General features: G+C 50.2%; 1 protein-coding gene and 1 long non-coding RNA gene across 2 annotated transcripts in view; both read right to left on the bottom strand.

The window, feature by feature from the left end:
• The window catches only part of stard13b (StAR-related lipid transfer (START) domain containing 13b), a 40,871-nt gene extending 27,007 nt beyond the window's left edge, over nucleotides 1–13,864 (bottom strand). Inside the window, exons 1-6 of the mRNA XM_029171821.3 lie at nucleotides 13,738–13,864; nucleotides 12,583–12,606; nucleotides 11,637–12,551; nucleotides 8,186–8,317; nucleotides 7,216–7,332; nucleotides 4,627–4,660 (exon numbers count right to left, since the gene is read on the bottom strand). Of these exons, the coding sequence (XP_029027654.3) occupies nucleotides 4,627–4,660; nucleotides 7,216–7,332; nucleotides 8,186–8,317; nucleotides 11,637–12,500 (1,147 nt within the window). The 5' untranslated portion in view covers nucleotides 12,501–12,551; nucleotides 12,583–12,606; nucleotides 13,738–13,864. The remainder of the gene's footprint in view (nucleotides 1–4,626; nucleotides 4,661–7,215; nucleotides 7,333–8,185; nucleotides 8,318–11,636; nucleotides 12,552–12,582; nucleotides 12,607–13,737) is intronic.
• A 1,042-nt stretch (nucleotides 13,865–14,906) lies between these two features.
• Nucleotides 14,907–16,703, bottom strand: LOC129605055 (uncharacterized). The gene is made up of 3 exons (XR_008696538.1): nucleotides 15,979–16,703; nucleotides 15,541–15,885; nucleotides 14,907–15,296 (listed from the first exon to the last, which is right to left on the bottom strand). It is a non-coding gene; the product is annotated as an uncharacterized LOC129605055 (long non-coding RNA).
• Nucleotides 16,704–17,737: the final 1,034 nt, after the last annotated feature.

Genomic DNA, 17,737 nt, shown 5'->3' with positions numbered 1-17,737 from the left:
CCACGCGCTGGTCCAGCCCGAGGATGTGGAGGTGAGGGCTGCCGGCCCAGTGGAGGCGCAGACTCTCTGCCTCCATGCAACATCTGGAATCTCTGTGGTTTATGTGGGAAATCTGTGAGGCTGTGGTGAGTGTATCTAAACCGACCCTGCGGAAACGTTCTTGGCTTGGAAGCAGTGTGTGTGTGTGTGTGTGTGTGTGTGTGTGTGTGTGTGTGTGTGTGTGTGTGCGTGTGCGTGTACGCATGAGATGAGCAGAAAGAAACTACAATGTCATGCACCAGATTTAATAAAGTTTTGAGGAATTAGTTATTTGGTTGCATTCGTTTCCAGCAGAGTTGTGTGCGTCCATAGGAAAAGCACACACCCTGAAGTCCCGTGGCCCTTCCTGCCTCATTACATGCTAAATCTCTTTTCTCTTTTCTTCTCCACTGGCAGCTGAGCGCTGGACCAACCTGGTCGCTTTTGTGTTCCTCCGCGCACACACATTCTGACACCCACACACGGCTCGTCCTCCTGTGACTGGCCTGCATCCTGACACAGCTGCCCACGTCTCCTTCCACTCCGCTTACAAAGCCCAGGCCCGAATTCCTGGACACACACGCACATGCACGCACACACACACGTACCCATGCACACACACACACACACACACGCACACGCACACGCACACACACACACACACACACACACACACACACACACACACACACACACACACACACACACGCGCAAACGCACGCACACACACACACACCTTCATCGTTTTGAGGAAGTTGTTCCCCAAAGGATTTACTGACGGCTGCTTTTCTAATTGATGTGAGAATCAGAACAATAAAACAGCGTCTTCTGACTGAGGACCTGGCAGAACACACGCTACGAACAATGACGGGATCAAACCTGATGATTTACACACAGTAATAAATTATGCCCAAACACGATGATCTCACAGTACAAGGCCCTCGAAGGCATCATTATATTACATTATGTGCTATTTTATACATGATGGCTACAATGATTGCAATGAAAATTGCAATGAAAACATTAAATGTTTTCAGCACAGGTTTAACCCAGTAGTTTCTCTAATGTTTTCATGACCTTGACAAATGACTGTATTTACAAAGTCTAGAAACACAAGCAGGCGTCTTTTCCCCCTCGCTCTCTCCGTCAAACAGCCGACTTGGCCCCTGCTCTCAGGAAACCACAAGTCCTTCCCCATCTTTCCATGTGTGGAATTTTTCATGCGCCCGTCATGCCAGCAGCGCCCTTTATAGTTTGAAGCGGGTTCACAAATGACGACTTGCTTTTAAATTTAGCGTATGATGTCACTGATCTGGCACCTGTTGGACGGGGAGGAATAAAGCAGCCATAGGCGGACGTGGAATCGGGCTGCTGACCTCAGCGCTGCCTTGACATCGTCAAAGAACAGACCCGAATCCAGCGCTCCCTCATCCCTGACAGCTCCCTGTGATGTTTAGATCGAGTGGAACCTGAACCCCTCACTCTGCAGTACACAGTCACAGCGCCACTTTAGTCACAGCACTGCAGATCTGGAAAGAAAACGCTTCCCAGTTTGTTGTGGAAGGACTGGACTGGCGTGTGCTTCGTTTTCCACGGGCCGCAGGACCCCCCCCCCTCCACCCCCACGTAGACGTGAGTCCAGGCAACAGCAGCGGTGGCAGACGGCCGCGTCCGTTACAAGTGTTGCTCCTGGCGTTACAAGCCTCCATCCAAACACAACAACTATAAAACCGCGGTTACAGTATTTTAACGGGTCCTTCTGGTCCCAATCATCCCACATTCGGCCCCGGCGTACCAGCTACTTGGGGGGTTGTTGATCTGAAATTACTTTTTTCATGGCTGGGAGCTGAGTCCTCGCTTGTCAAAACACAAAGAGTCCAGATCTGCCCTGGAACTGCTTGGCTGGTGAAGGGTTAACAGAGCCCAGACCTTCCATCCCGTCCAACCGCTTTGGGAGGAACTGGAGCGCTGATGTGAACCATGCGTTATCACCAACCGCTGTGGCCGAATGCAACGTTTACCAAGTGTGTGACACTCAGTGAGAAGTGAATCCAGTAGAAGAACAGAATGAATAACCCTCAGCTCAACCTACAGCTGATATCACAACCTACTGAAAGCTGTCAGCCACACTGTTAAGATAAGAAGGCAACAGTGATTTCACATTTCCTCATCTCTTGTTGTGATGCTCTGTTGTGTGTATATTAGGATCCTCCACAGAGACGGAGACAGAGACAGGCTGCAGCTGTCTGAGGTCACAGTCCGCCTCCACCAGCAGCAGGCTGCAGGGAGGCCCGGGGTCTGAGAAACAGCTGGGGGACACGCAGGAGTCCCAAGCATCCAAGGCAACGCTGCTGCAAAGCATTAGCACACACATTATATGAAAGGCTTGATTTACAGCTGGACCGGTTCAGGTTTGTACCTCTACGGATTATCTGCCTACAAATAATCCACTGGTGCAAAAGAGCATTGCTGAAAAACGCTGCTGTTCTCAGCACCAAAAGTCATATGTATATATATCACATATCATATATATAACTGCCGCTGCCGAAAGGTATTTACATTCCCACTACATCACCCGAGGACCCTGCTCTCAACAGGCTCCATTTAATAACCTTGAAATCAAAATGAATAAAATGCAGAAATGCGTCTCTAGGTGCCATTACCACTGACTGTGGAGGGATAAAAAGGCCTGATCAAGCACTGAAACGCCCTCTTCCCTGCAGGACCTCCCTGGGACTCGCTCACACCAAGGCGTGAGGGACACAGGGCTTTGCATTACTTTCTGTACAAACAGGAAAAAGTCTCCCAGGGATTCACAGAGTTTCCTCTTTGTTTTTCTTCTAATCAGCGGCAGGAGATTTTCACATTGAACGTAGATTTGCATATTTATTCAGAGAGAGGATCTGTGGAAACGCACGCAGGCTGTTTGAGACTTCAGAGGCGGAGGGGGAAGTCTGTGACAGTTCTGGGCCGGAGAGAGCTGTTTAAGCCTGACTTCCATCTCACTTTCTCAAAAGTGGTGATATTTATCATAACAAAGCGCACGACCATCTATTTATCCAAGTTAAAAGTCACCGAGTGCTGCATTACTGATTCTCCTGGACCCTGTCAATCAAACCGCCTATTCTTTTCTTTTCACCACAAATACATCACCTGTGAGAAAATTCATAAAAATACCCAGCAGAAAAAATGTGACGTCTCCCTATTGCCAAATGCAATTTAATGCAGACGGCTTCATCCTCCTTATCTGCACTGCATCTCTGACAGGAACCTGGCTGGATACGCAGCCGTTAGCAACGCAGCGTCACCCTGTATTTATTAATTTTGTGATTAATGACAGTTAAGGCAGCGGGGGTCTTGAGGATGAGGCTGCCTCCTTCCACCAAAGGACGCTATTCATTCTCACAATGCAATTAAAGACACTGCAGGGAATAGATTTCCATACGAATTACAGCGTTGAACAGGGAAAAAGGCACTTTTAGCCCATCGTGTACTCAAGACCTAAAAAAAGCTCCATAAATGTTGAGTAATGCCTTCAGAAAATAAACATCTGAGAGGGTGGATTAAGTGCCCCCCCCTCTACAGACAAATCTTCTTTGAGCACATCCATATGCAATTTTAGGATGAACCCCAGGGTTTTGTTTTCTGCCTTAAGAGAAGACAACAATGAGTGAAGAGGGCTTAAAGGTCTTAAAAGGAGTTCTTATGTTTCCATAAAGCTCTTGCACGAATTTAAATAAATAAGTTTAAAAAGTTTTCAAACTAGAGCTTCTTTTGAAAATGTCTGCTCACTGATTTCTAAAGGATGAGATCCTGCAAAGCTAATTACTGAGCATGAATCTGCTTGATAAAATAGACATGACAATTAAAGCTGACAGCGACACTGGCCCTGGTTCGGTTCATTCAGCCGAGGCTGAATTCGCAGGCTGTGGCGGAAGCATTAGTGACACGTATCTGAAGAGAACCTCGCAGCCACGGCGACAAACATGTTTTTCACGGTGGTCCCACACTCAGGTCTCAGAGAATCACAACAAGGGCCGATCGGCGGTCGGTAACAGCTCGTAACTCACGCACGGCAGACCACACATCAGTTTGCTGCTGCACGAAAAGTACCATCGTGCACAGCAGAGGTCATGTGAGAGTGCAACCTGAGCCCAAAACGGCATCTACCCAGTGTCCCAGCTGCCTCCCAGGGGACACGTCCCACCAGGCCAAATATTTCCCCTCAGCAAAACAGAAACAACGATCTGGCACGCTTCCTAATTTTAACTGCTGGGCACCGTCATATAGAAGCTTTACAACCGGACTCTGGCTCTGACGCTCTGTGGACGTGGGGGGGAGCGCGTCCACACCTGTGGCCGTCAGTCTCACGCACATCGTTTGATGCTGGACCGAAGGCCCCGCGCAAACAGGATCCGCTCGCAGCAGAGCGGCGCTGCTTCAGTCTGGGCTCAGAGCAGGCTGCAGATTTAAAAAACAACCCACACACACACACACCATATAAAACGACTAATGCAAAACTGGATTGGTGTTGTTTTAGGCAAAACCTTTCAATTGTGGCCCAGAAATGAAACATTAAAACACAAGTTTCTATAAATGACGTCCTACCTGCACGTGCTGCATCCGTCATCTTATGGAACATCTGTAATACAAATACAAAAACCGGTGTAAGTTCTTCACGACTCACTAAACTGGACTCAATCAAAGAAGACAGAAAGACAAATAGTAATGTAGCTGCATTAGGGGGTAAAGAACTGATTGGAAGGACTGCCAAGACATCAGTGTAGACAAGTTATCACAGTTTTGATGTTGGTTGATGCATCTTTACTACTGGCTATGGTTTCTGGCACCGTACATCACTACATTCTGTACATACTGTACTGGCTTTAACGTATAGAAGCACGGCTGCTCATTTGAAGACACTGCATCTCGCCTCTTGCGCTGTCCACCTGATCTCTAAAGACCAGCTTTAGACCCAGTTTCATAAATATATTTGGGAAAATGATCACTCCAAAAAGACCAGATGTTGGCCTCCGTGGAGACGTGCTGGGCTGAAGGCTTCAAAGACGGGAGCACATCACACTCTCTCTTTCTTTCTCCACAGCCAAGAGACAGTATTTCACTCTGGCACATCTCGCGTCCTGACCCACATTAAACACACACTGGCCTGGTTCGGTGCACCAGCAGTCAGGTGGTGGACACATGTCAAACCCCACAGATCAGAAAAACACTGGCATCTAGTATTTAGTGCAGGGGCAGCACTAAATCCCTCTTATGGCTGGTGTCGGAGGGGAAACCGGCACCGACCAGGATGTTTACAGTACGAGGGCGGATGAATGATCGCGGCTGTCCCAGTGCAAACGACACGCCGGCTGTGGGTCCACGGGCAGTGGGAGCTCAGTCCGAACGTCAGAGCAGCCGCGCGTCGCCTCCGTCAACACCAATCGAAACACCAGGAACCAGTGATGAAGCAGGAAGCTTCAGGTGCCACAAACGTGGACTCCGTGTTTTCATGAAGCATCGCGGCTGTTTATTCTTAGACTCGGAGACTGCGGTTCAATCCGCTTCGCATTCCTGATCCCTGCAGTGACCAGTTTCCTCCACGGCGCTTATGTAAGACTCGGAGGGGACAGAGTGGAAAGGTTCTGCATGAGCAACGCTGCTGTGCACACGCGTTGTCTGATCTGTTTTCTGAAGCAGGGTCAGTTTGGGACATATGCGTGTTTGCTGGCTGCTCAGGGACAGACGTGCTGAGTGAAGGACTGTGGACAGAGACATCCCTGTTTCCAGTTTTCAGACCATGAACCTTTGCTCCTAAAAGACTGAACCATCCAGCCCAGTATCACAGGGACAGACTGGTATGAAACAGCTGACCGACAACACGTCTTGTTTAGAGTTTCACGTAATTTCTCAGAAAATGTTTAAAATATTATTTTTTGTAGCTTTTATTATAAATTCTACATGTTTTATTTATTATTAAACAGCTCTAGATCAAAACTAAACTGAAATGAAAAATGAATGAATAAATGCATTTCTTTTTCTTATTCAGCTTCAGCTTCAGAAACACATCAGTACTTACTGTACACAATAGCGCGCGGTCTCATTTTAGTGGAGGCTCCACTGCAGCCAAAATACTCTGGTCTTCACCACATGTGAACATTCCCAGCTGTCCTCACGTTTTAAGCTGCGCTGCTGTCATTTTCACAAAGTAGCAGGTTCAGAATAGGTTCAACAGAGGAGACACATGGCATCGGCTCTCAGAACCGAACCTGGTGCCACAGTGAGAAATATCACTGAACAAGTTCTCTTCTGGTAAGTCTGATGTTTGGTGCCTGTACTTTTGGACCACGTGTCACCACGCTGCTGCAGAACCGCAGCGAGAGCACAAAGCACCGGCTGAAAGCTGCATTCTGCTAATTTCTCAGTTGTCTGTTTCCCTTAGGCCGCTTGAATAGTCACATTTATATACTTTGTTCGGCAAAGTGAGTGCTGCTTGTTTAAGAATGTCTCAGCTGACCCTCTTCCCAAAGCAGACTTCAAATATTTACAGATGTAGAGGGAAGAGCAGCTGTATGCAAAGGGATGTCAGACGTCTGGCAGAGCAGCCGCGGCTTTATCTCAGAAAACAATCCATTTCAGCGATGTTATTTGTGATACTGTCAACACCGCGATTGGAACACGAGGGCAAATATGTGATTGTGAAATGTAGTTTCACAGAGAATGATTCTCTTCACGAAGGGAGCTGATAAGAAAGCTTAGAAAAGTATTCTGTAGGAGGAAAAGAACAGTTCTTCTTTCATCGTTGCAGACGTTCACTTTCCGCCTTGAACTTATTATAGAAAATCCTTAAAAACATAAGGATAAAGGCTGGATCCTTTAGATCAGTTGGATGGTGGTGGTGAAACGTTCGCTGCCTAATGCGATCCCGTTTAATTTGCTCAAGATAAAACAAACCCTGTGAACATTTTTCATACATGAGGTGCTAATTAACGATTGACACGAAGTGAAAATGAATCACACGCAGACGAAAACCTCAAATTAGCAGCGAAGGAAGTAAACACATTATGGCAGGAACCCAAAAACATCCTAAAGCCAGACTTAAAGCAGCTGACGGGGTCCAGCATCGCTGAACAGGAAGGCGCGTCCCACGGGGGCACGGAGCGCGGCGCAGCTGCAGGAAGCTGTGGACCCACTCACCGTCCTCCTGGTTCTGGCTCGGGTTCCCATGGCAGCAGAACCCCTGTCCGGGCCCGGGCGTTCCTCCCGGCGGCCGCTCAGGGTTCGGTCCGGCGCGGACGTGGACGCGGCACCCCACTGCAACAACATCACAACAACGATCAGGACCGGGTCCGTGTCCGGGTCGGCGCGGCCCGGGTCCCGCTGGGACGGGACGGGACGGACTCAACGGTGGCCGGGGGAAAAGAAAACAGGAGGCCGAGGTCACCGGCCGGGAGGCGAGATCTCCAGTGTCAGTTCAGCTTAACAGAGGAGCACAAAGACTGTATGTGTGGACGTTCCTTTGAGAGGACAGAGACTGTGACCTTGTCAAACAGCCCAGTAAAGACGCCTGTTCTGGCCCAATCGCTGACATTAGCCAAAGCAAGAAGCAGTGAATGCCTGGGACGGCCATGCAGATGCCTGGGAGGCACGTAGGGACCACACCGTACAAACAGCCCCTCTGTGCTGCGCGCACATGCGGAGCCCCAAAGGGCACTTTTGTTCTGCGGCGCTGCCTCCACCGTACGGGAATGACGTGAAAGATGCGAAGAGCCCTCACGGTCACAGTCACGGCCTCAGAGGCACAATGGCCGCCTGTTCGAGGCCGGGGAGCGCATCCGAGAAGCCGACAGTGTCGCGCTCAGAGCGCGCTCAGAACCTGATAATGCGAGGCCAACATAGAGTTCTGGTGACAACATGGGGTTCTGGGGAGCACCTGTTGCCTGCAGGTGTGAGAAATCTGCTGGAATCCTGCTCCCCTCACAGCAAAGTAAATTGATTTGGGGGAAGCTTAAAAAGCATGACCGAGTATGCGGCCTGCGCTCGGCAGGAATGTGTACAGTACAAACCGTGGGTTCCAGCACCGAAGCGGAGGAGAACACGTCCTGCGTCTGTGTGATTTGCTGCCGGGGCCCAACAGTGTCGCGGCAGCGGCCGCGTGCGGTCTCACCTGGAGCTGGCGGGGGGTGTCGCAGGGGGACGAGCTGGCGCTCAGAGCCTCCTCTATGTCCAGATTGAGTCGGTCCAGTTTCCTCATCAGCTGGTTCATCGAGTCGCACCAGGGCCCGACCCCTGGAGACTCCTGTGGAACAAGAACAAGACAACAGCTTATTAGAAGCAGAGCCCACAGTCGCATTTACTCTATTTTGACTTTATTAGGCTGAGCTGCAGGGGCCGTTGTTGTTCAGAATCTTTATTACTGTATTTGCAGCTAAACTGGATTTTTACTGAAGCCAATAATCAGGTTCATGTTTTATTCCAGTAATTACCTGTCATTCCTGATGATTTACAATGCAGCGCTGAAACCCAAAAGACTTACGAGCAAAACCAGAAATAGTTTTTGCTAAATTGCAGACGCTGCATGAGTGAGCTGCCGCCACACGTGGAAATGTGATCTCCTCGGCCACTTCACGGGGTGAAGGAGCAAAGGAAGAGGGCTCCAGACATGTGGGACAAGCATGGAATTCCTCAGACTGGCTTTCACTGCTCCCGAGACACACAGCGTATATAAATAGACTGTCCTCACAGACATCTGAGGGTCCACACTCGTAAAGCAGCTCCGTACACCTCAGGCACCAAAGCATAAATTAACACTGTTCTGAAATGTGAGCAAAAGGAGAAGGTCTGCGTTTGGTGCTTTTCAGCGCCATCAGTGATCTCTCTATTCTCAGCGTTCGCATCCCGGAATTAAATCAAATAAGCGTCAGGTGAGGAATCTAAAGATCCGATTACATTCTCACTGTGTGATACACATTCATTTATCATAACTATCCCAATTAAAATGCAGTCATTAAAAACCTAATTAAATTCCCCTCGTCGTTATTAAATTCTACTGATGGGTTTTGTAAATAAAATAAAATATTCAAACAGGAAATCCAGTGCCGGCAGGATGTGGTCTCTGTCACGAGGGCTTTAACACATATTTTGTCACGATCTGGGTTTGGTGTCTAGTTGTTTCCGGTTTTATTTTGGTAATCTCCCGATCTCTGTTTTTGGTTTGAGCTTTACTTCCGGTTTTTGTTCTTCTCACAGCTGTTCCCTGTTAGTACCGGTCCGCATTATCCACACCTGCACTTCATCGGCTATTAGTTCACTTTGTATTTAACCACCACCTTTGTCCTCGGTTCCCCGCCAGATCGTTGTTTACTGATTCCTTGTTCTCACGCTCCAGCATTCGTCTTGTTCAGCTTACCCCGTTATCGACCCTGTTACGTTTTTGATCTTTGCTTCTCGTCTGATCCTGACCACCCTCGTAAGTCACTCTGTTACTGGACTCTGCTCGTTTCTGGACCTGTCTACGCCCGTCGATTCTGTTCCTGTGATCTGAGCCCTTTCTGGTTTTGACTCCCGCCTGTCCTCGGACCCGAATTCGCCTAACCCCTGTGGTGTTATTAATCTGTGCCTTCCTGTGAATGACCTGGACCGTTTTGTGACCTGGATTCTGTCATTAAATACTTCTTTAATCATATCCACTGTCTACCGAGTCCTCGCTGTGCATGTGGGTCCGTTCATCTGCCGTTCCGTGACATATTTAGAATTATTCAGGAAACAAACACGACTTTGCAGTGTTTTTAATTGATTCACTGGGGTTTGAGTCTCCACACTTTTCATAACTAAACTGTACGTAGTTAAGGGAGCACACACGCTCCACACGCCCTGTGACCACCCAGGGTCAGCTGACTGACCCATGAGCGAAAAGTGCCTCGTTCCCCTCAATCCCTGAGGAATGACCTGAATCTGGCCAATCCCCTGCTGACCTCTGAGGCCTGAAAGGTCGCGCAGGGTCACTAAAAGGAAAAAATAAAGCTCGCCCCTCTCTGCTACATCTCCTTTCCAAGAACAGCTCTGATCGGGGCCTGTAAAAAGCATTGTTCAAACAGCATCACGATTATGTGAATATGCTTTCTGGTATTTTAACGTGTGCTTTGATGAATGAGGATGAACCTTTATGGAGTATCTGGCATGGCTTCCACCATGCGATGGCACTGCAGGGTTGTTTCTTAGCAGAAGACCTTGAGAGCTCGACTCCTAATTAATCTTAGCAGTGAGTCAGAGCAACACGGACGCCAGGAACGGACGGCTCAAGCCAAGTCTGAGACACATTCACACTGTCTCCTTTCAGGGACATCCCTCTGAGGTGCCGTTCAGGAATGCAGGCGCTGCTGCTTAGAGGGACACGTCCCCGGATCCATCCCTTTATGCGCTGCTCTGGGTCTGCTGTCAGGTCCTGGCTCCATGGCAACTCGGACGCTGTGAGTCAGTCCTTTGGACGCATTAATGTTATCTTCTGGGGACAACAGAGCGTGAGCCCACTATAACTTTATCAGCGCAAATTGGCCGCATTGTGAACCCCGACGCGGCGGCTTTGACATGGAAATGAGGAGCCAAGTGTGTGAGCGCTGGGCCCGGTGCCTGGCCGGTGCCACCCACAGAGTGCCAGCCGTCACCATGGAGGTGTCCCGATGCAGCGGCCGGTCATGCGAAAGGGCAGCGGCTACCTGGCTACGTGCTGGAACACATACGGAGCGGCGCCGTGCACGGAGATCCGCACTGACTGTTGTTTTCAGAGCCGGGAGAAACACGGGATTCAGACACCGTGCTTATAGTGCCCTCACATGGCTGAGGGGAACAAGTGCATGCTGTAGGTTTATCATTCCTGCATCAGACCTGCACATTGAGTCCCTGTGAGGTTTTTCTGTATATATTCTGTGTAGTTGGGAGTGTGAAGGACTAATTAAAGCAGAGAAACAGAAACAGTTTAGCTTTGTCTGACTGTAGTTGTGGGTTTTTGCGTTAACATGCAGTTTGAACTAAAAAGACAATGGTGCACATGTGCTTTCAGTAACTGAGGGGATCTTTCCCACGTTCTGGTGCACTAACGGAGCTCCAGTGAGACGCCATGAGAAGCGCTGATCCGCTGTCCGCTGATTATATTTACAACAGGCTCTCAGGATTCCCCGCATTCTTCCGCTCCTCTCCAAAACAACCCTTTCACAGCAGAATGTCATCCTGCGCATGGCGCTGACATTATCTCAACATGCGACCGGGCCGACGGAGCGCGGAGCTAATCTCCACCAGACGTTTACGCTGCCCTGTTTGCACATCCACCGGAACAGAGGGCGCGTGAGACGGGTTGGAGCGCATTCACGAACGTCCGTGAGAGAGGGTGAAAGGGCAGCAAGAAGCAGGGATGCGAAGAAGAAGAGGAAGAAGCAGACGCGCAGACAAAGAGAGCTTCAGCCACTAATGGAAGGCTAATATGAGCGTGATGCTGGAGAGGAAGCTGCAGGTTCACATCATCATCTCACTCTGCATTGGCGTCAGCTAGTGGGAGCAAGCTCTGAAAACACAGTAATGAAACCTATGTAACTGTTACGGCAGTGCGGGGCGCGGCTGCTCACCTCCTGACTGCTGCCCCCCCCCCCTGCTTCACAACCACTGCTGGCTGTGAGGCAGGGTTTTGTCCGGGCGCCTCTCCTCTTCTGATCGTTTTTGCCATCACACCTGTTTCTAGTCAAAGGCAGCTCGAGGAACACGTCATCATCATCATCATCATCATCATCATCATCATCCTCCTCATCGTCGTCGTCACCGTCAGGATTGTCGTCCTCCCCCGGGGATGAGTCTCCGTCATCAGAGCTGTCGTTGGCACAGGCGATGGAGGAGGAGCTGCAGTCTGAGAAGGTGATGGAGCTCAGGTCGTGCTTCACGATGCGAGGGCCGTCGGGCGCGGGTGAACGTACAGTGAGACGAGGAGTGAAGCGTGGACTGAGTTCATGGCGTGGGCCCATGGGAGGCCTGATAACGTCCCCGTTGGAGGTGGACTTTAACAGGTTAAAGTCAGTTTTCCCACGTTCACAGTTTAAATTGTCTGTCTGGTCGAGACAGTTCACGTGGTCTGACTGAGGTCGTGCATCAGGAACAGGAAGTGGACCTCTACAGCAGCAGTGCTCAGCTGTGTTGGGCGATGAGGAGACCAGCGAGCTAAGGTCCAGAGCATCCACTGGAGTGACTCCCACTGGTTCCTGTGAAAGCACCGCTTCAGCACATTTTGCCTGGTCACTAATAGTGACACAGCTCTGCAGCTGGGTTTTGTCCAGATGTGGCTCCAACAATAAGACGCTTTGGGTTCCAATGCAATCCGCTTTGTAGCCGGGGAGGCCGTTAGCTGAGAGGGAAGAGCTCAGTGGAGGCGGCTCCACTGGAGATCCGAAAAGGCTCCGAAACGGACGTCCCTCCAAAGTCACAACAGGTGGAAGCTCCATTTTGTGTCAGTCTACAGTTTCTCATAATTCAAAACATAAATCCACAGGTACTTGTTCTTGACGTGTGGGATTTCCATTTTTCATCCACGACGCTTCGTCAAATAACCTGAATTAGGAGAAAGGAAACGATGTGAGTGACGAGCACAGAGACGTGAGGACATGAGACAAACCTGAGGACAGACACAACGTGGTGGTGAGGTGCTGTTTGCCCCCGAGTCCTGTATGCTAACAGCGATCGGCGTAAATCTTCTAAATCCAGCTCCGAACGGCTGTGAGGACGTGCCAGCCAGCGAAGCAGCCGAGAGTTTTCTGTGAAATTCAACATCTGGCTCAGGCTGGGCCGTTCAAGTCTGGATCTGTTTCACACACGATTGAGGTGACATCACTGCACAGAGGAATTCAACTTCTCTTCCTCAGTAGGTGATTTACTACGCTACACAACATTCATCAGGACGCGCGATGTCCTTGGTCGACTCTGATTTGCATCCTACTCATCCTCTCATTAGGTTTTAGACCGCAACCTGGTCATGCTGACAGGTCAAAATGCACACGGTACAACAAGCAAAGGCACAACGAGTCTCCATCCAGATGTTTCACACAAAACAAACAGGTCTCTCGCCTCCATCGCCTGGAAGCTTCTATCGGTCACCTCAGAATTTGTCATTTAAAGGCACAAAGTTGCACAAGAGTCTGTGCTGTTTCCGTGTGAAAGCTGCACTTGGCAGCGACTTCACCGTGGCCTTGAGACACTCGAAACACACACACAAGCGTGTATATATAGAAACACTCTGTTTTTTTTCCTTTAGGACACAACGAGATAAAGCGACCTCATACAAGGACAAAGCCTGACTCTGAAGGTACCTTTTAGAAACTGGGACAAAGCAGGGAAATGCCATGCGTGGATTCACGGATCCATAGAGCTGCCACTAAAGCCTGGCCTCAGTGAACTGGAATATTGAGGCTCCATCTCTTTTTTAAAAACACACCATCTCATTATTTTCTGCTGAATGAGGACCAGATTGAAATGGAGAGATGGAATCACAGAGTGAACATGTTGGTATTGAGTGAAAAGGCCACAGCCTATTTAACAGGAAGAAAAGCACCCAGTGATGGAGAGTTTGTCAAAAGAAAGGTCCCGAACGGGTCCAGTCCAGTCCAGTGTAAACGAGCTACAGACCATCAGATAATAGAGGCAAAGATCAGCAGCTGGCGGATGTCAGTCAAACAGAGGACTCACCTGCTGCTGAGGGGAAAAGAGTCCCAGCGGTTCCTGTCGGAGCACAGAGGGCACTTACGTCCCCAAAGACCCGACGTCATCACAGCTCCTGCAGGAGCTCATCCAGCCGTAGCTGAAGCACTCTAAAATGCCCTAGAGCCGGGAGAATGTGTACTTGTTGGGCGCTGGAAAGGGGAGGAGAAAGAGGGGAGGAGGGAGGGGGGGGGCAGTAGTTGGCACAGCGAGGGAACAAGGTGATCTGAGTTCCCACTCCGTGTGGAACACGGGCTTCAGAGGGTCACAGCTGCAAAACGGAGGGTTTGCCCAGGTTTTAAGTGCTGCTATGAAGATCAGCAGGTATCACACACTGTGGGGGAGGGTTACAGTGAATGATGACGATGACTAGTGGTGGAGGAGTCCTACTCCTCTAGTGAACACATGAATGGATGACACATCGCCACTTTGAAGCTTGGAACCAAGGCGCCGCTCGCTGAACAATGGTCCTCTGTCAAAGTGCTCGTAGGAAGCGCGAAGTTCAGCACATGGAAGGAGTGAGGGCGAAAGTGAGCGCGAATGGGAGACGAGCACGGAGCGTAAACAGAGAGAGAGAGGCATGTGTGAGTGAGCGCTTCTTCATTGGCTGAGGACCTGTTTATCCTCCCTGATAGGAGCAAAGCGCTGCCGAAGGAATTTACACTCCGCCAACTGCCCTTGACTTTATACCGATGGGGGGAAAAGGGGGGGATTCATCCGCTTTATTCCTTTGCTCGTTGTGAAGCGACTAAAGCCACAGATCTGCACCGGGACTGGGTTTGACCTGTGGCCACGGGCAGAAAAGCGGCGCTGACGGGCGTTTCTCATTCATAAATGCTTTGAGGACTCGCTGTCAGGCCCCAGAGCGAGCTTTCAGAGCTTCCTCCTGTTATCAGTCTGTGGAAGCACGCTGCCGTCACCACACAGACCCCCATCAGCGATGGCTCACCTTCGCTACACACACACGCACACACACCACTACCACTATCACCAGTGAGATAAGGTCTACGTGCAAACGCGTAACGTCGCCTGCTGCTGGGCGTGAGCCAGTGACTTTCCTGTGTCCTCGTTGGCTTGTGTTTGCGTTTCCTCCGTGTGAACGGCTTTCCTGTAAAGCGTGGGAGGGTGAAGCGGAGTTAGAAGAGTAGAAAAGGCGTTCTAGCATCAGTGTTGCCCTTGGAAACGTCGTTGAGTCCAATCATCTCTCAATGCATTCTAAATCAGCTGCATTTACTTTTTCTTGTTACTTTATCAGTGATAAAATGTATTGAGTTTATGAGAAGAGACAAAATGACCACAAAGACCAAAAATGGCCCAAAACATGTACAGATATTTACAGTACGTGTGACTGCATTATTCTTTAATGACCATTTCAGCTCCATGTAGATGCTCCTCATCAATGCTAATATACCTGACATCACATACGTAGAACAGCTGGGTTGACTCAAATGAAGGCACAGCAGGTCGGCTCTGGCAGCTACGCGACGACCAGGGAGCGGAGATGACAGACAGACCCAGACCTGACAGACCTGCAGCAGGAAGGGTCCCTGGAGAAAAGGGCAAACGAGGCTGTGAGAGGACATTACTGTTTGTTCAGGCCCGATCATCGCACTGTGGGAAGAAGAATGACGGAGTTCAGACCTGTTCCTCTAAAGGATCGCAGTACCTGAGGGTACAAAATACTCAGTGATGGTTAGTAGAAACAAATGTTTTGGGGTAAATAGGAAAGTTGGGTGAATAAGGATGGGCCATTGTGAGTGGTGGTCTGCGAGGAAGCAGTTCTCTCCCTACCAGCTGCTGTGGTTCCACCCGGTCCGTGGCGCCGGTCGCTCCGCTCCTTATCTGCAGGATCAGCACAGCTGTCAGGATGGAGCCGACGTCCCGAAGCAGTCAGATTGAACCGAGGGGACGAGGAGGATCCAGATGTGCTGCTGCAGCGACACCGAGGGCGTTCAGACATCAGACGTCCGCCGGGTGAAACTCCGCGACACCCGCGGCGCGAGGAACGATCCGAGCGGATCTGCTCGTGCAGCAGCAGGAACACCGGGATCAGGCTGCACTGGGTGTGCACCCAACGCTGGTACGTGTCAGAGCACCCAGTCGGCTGCAGCCTTATGTAACATGAAGTGTACCCAGCTGTGTGTAACACACCGGCGCAATACAAAACATCATTACAAAACATTCCAGCAATACCGAAGTCTGACTCAACGCTCCGGATTCCCAGCACACCTCAGTGAAGCCCGGCTGCAGCGCCTTCTCTGTGAGGAACGGATCAGAACCCTGAGGAGCTGACGTGAGGAGCAGAGGTCACAGCCGGTTTCCCCTTTCCAGACCATTAAACACAGAGGAGGCCTCATGACAGCAGGACCAACAACCTGTAATGAGCATGTTTTATCCTCAATAATGAGAAAGCCTTTTTACACGAACCCCTTAAACCCGACATCGAACCCGCTTCCTCCCACATCACCGCACTGTTTACCTCACAACAGCTACAGTACGCGTCGAGATGCCAAAACAGCTGTCAACAGCTGTCCGGGATTCCCAAACAATGAGTGGAGGACGCTGTTTGCAGTGATAACAGTCATAGGGGAGATTTAAACACGGATTAAAATGACGTTAAATTACACCGTTTCACAGTCATGCCTGTGATTACTGGAAGACGGGGACGCGACCGGAGGAGCGTCTGAGACGGACGAGGCAGCGGCCGTCACCTTCACAGAGAGAGAGAGAGAGAGAGAGCGAAGCTACAAATTAATTCCCCTGAACAACAACCCCTGTCCTCACCTGCTGCAACACGCTCTGCCAGCGCTCGCAATCAACCAGCGAATTCCTTCTGCTGCGATTTGCCGGGTGGAGGGCGAGGACGGGGCAGTTGTGGGGTTGACGCGTTGTGCAACTGGCAGCTATGTGTGAATGAACACACGGAAAAAAGCAGCCACGCCGCAAACTCCGCTCCCGAGGTCAGAGGACGCACGCGCGCGCGCGCGCGCACACACACACACGCACACGCACGCACGCACACACACACACACACACACACACACACACACACACACACACACACACACACACACACACACACACACACACACACGTTGTGTTTTTTGGCTTCATTAACTTAAACAATACCGCTGAAATGATGAAATAACCCAAATACCTCAGCGGCGCCCGCAACTCAGTTCGTGGCAAATACTGTCACAGTTAATGGGAAGATAAACTGTTGTCTCGTGGCCTAAACCGTCTGCTTCTACTTTGCCTGGTGAGAGGAGAGAAAAGCACATCAAAGCTGGAAACGAGGCCGAGAGCTGCGCTGAAAACAGCTGCCGAGCAGCAGACGGCCGCTGCCAGATGAGAAGAGGCCGGAGGAAGCGCGTTTCAACATAACCCACAAATAATATACAGTTTATAAACGAAGGCATTCTTCGCATTGTTTGGATTTCTGGATGCGCTCTTACAGCTGTTGCAGCAGGAAGAGTTTATCGCTGATTTGTGAGGGCGCTGTAAACATCCAGCCAGACTTGGGTTTGAGTTATTGCACCTTACAAAATTATTATTTTGTAAATTTTATTTCTTGAAAATTAATTATTTTGTTGTAGGCAAATAAAACATGCACCTGAGTACTGACACCAATGAATCATTAGACCCTGCTGCACGGAGCAGTTCTGCTTGTTTTATTGGAGTTTCCGTCTCTGCACCTGCGGCCACCGCTCTTCTCTCGTCTTCCTCCTCATCTGCGTTCACGCGCCGGCACCTCCCACTGGGCGCGAGCTCATCCCCACCCAGCAGATCCTTCACGCTGTCCCCGGGGAGGACACGCGTGTCACACTGCGCCGTGAGCCGCCTGTCAGCGACGGAACACAGACGGAGGCGCAGACGCACAACCAGACGCGACTCACAACTGCTGAGCTGCAGCAACACAACGTTCAACTTCCAGAAGGGTGAAACTGAATAAAGGCGCAAAGGAGAGATTTGTTTGCGTCACTTGCGC

This window comes from Betta splendens, chromosome 13, assembly GCF_900634795.4.
Source record: "Betta splendens chromosome 13, fBetSpl5.4, whole genome shotgun sequence".
Taxonomy (NCBI): Eukaryota; Metazoa; Chordata; class Actinopteri; order Anabantiformes; family Osphronemidae; genus Betta; species Betta splendens.
Note: the sequence above shows the minus strand (reverse complement) of the source record. Positions and strands in the feature narration are given on the sequence as shown.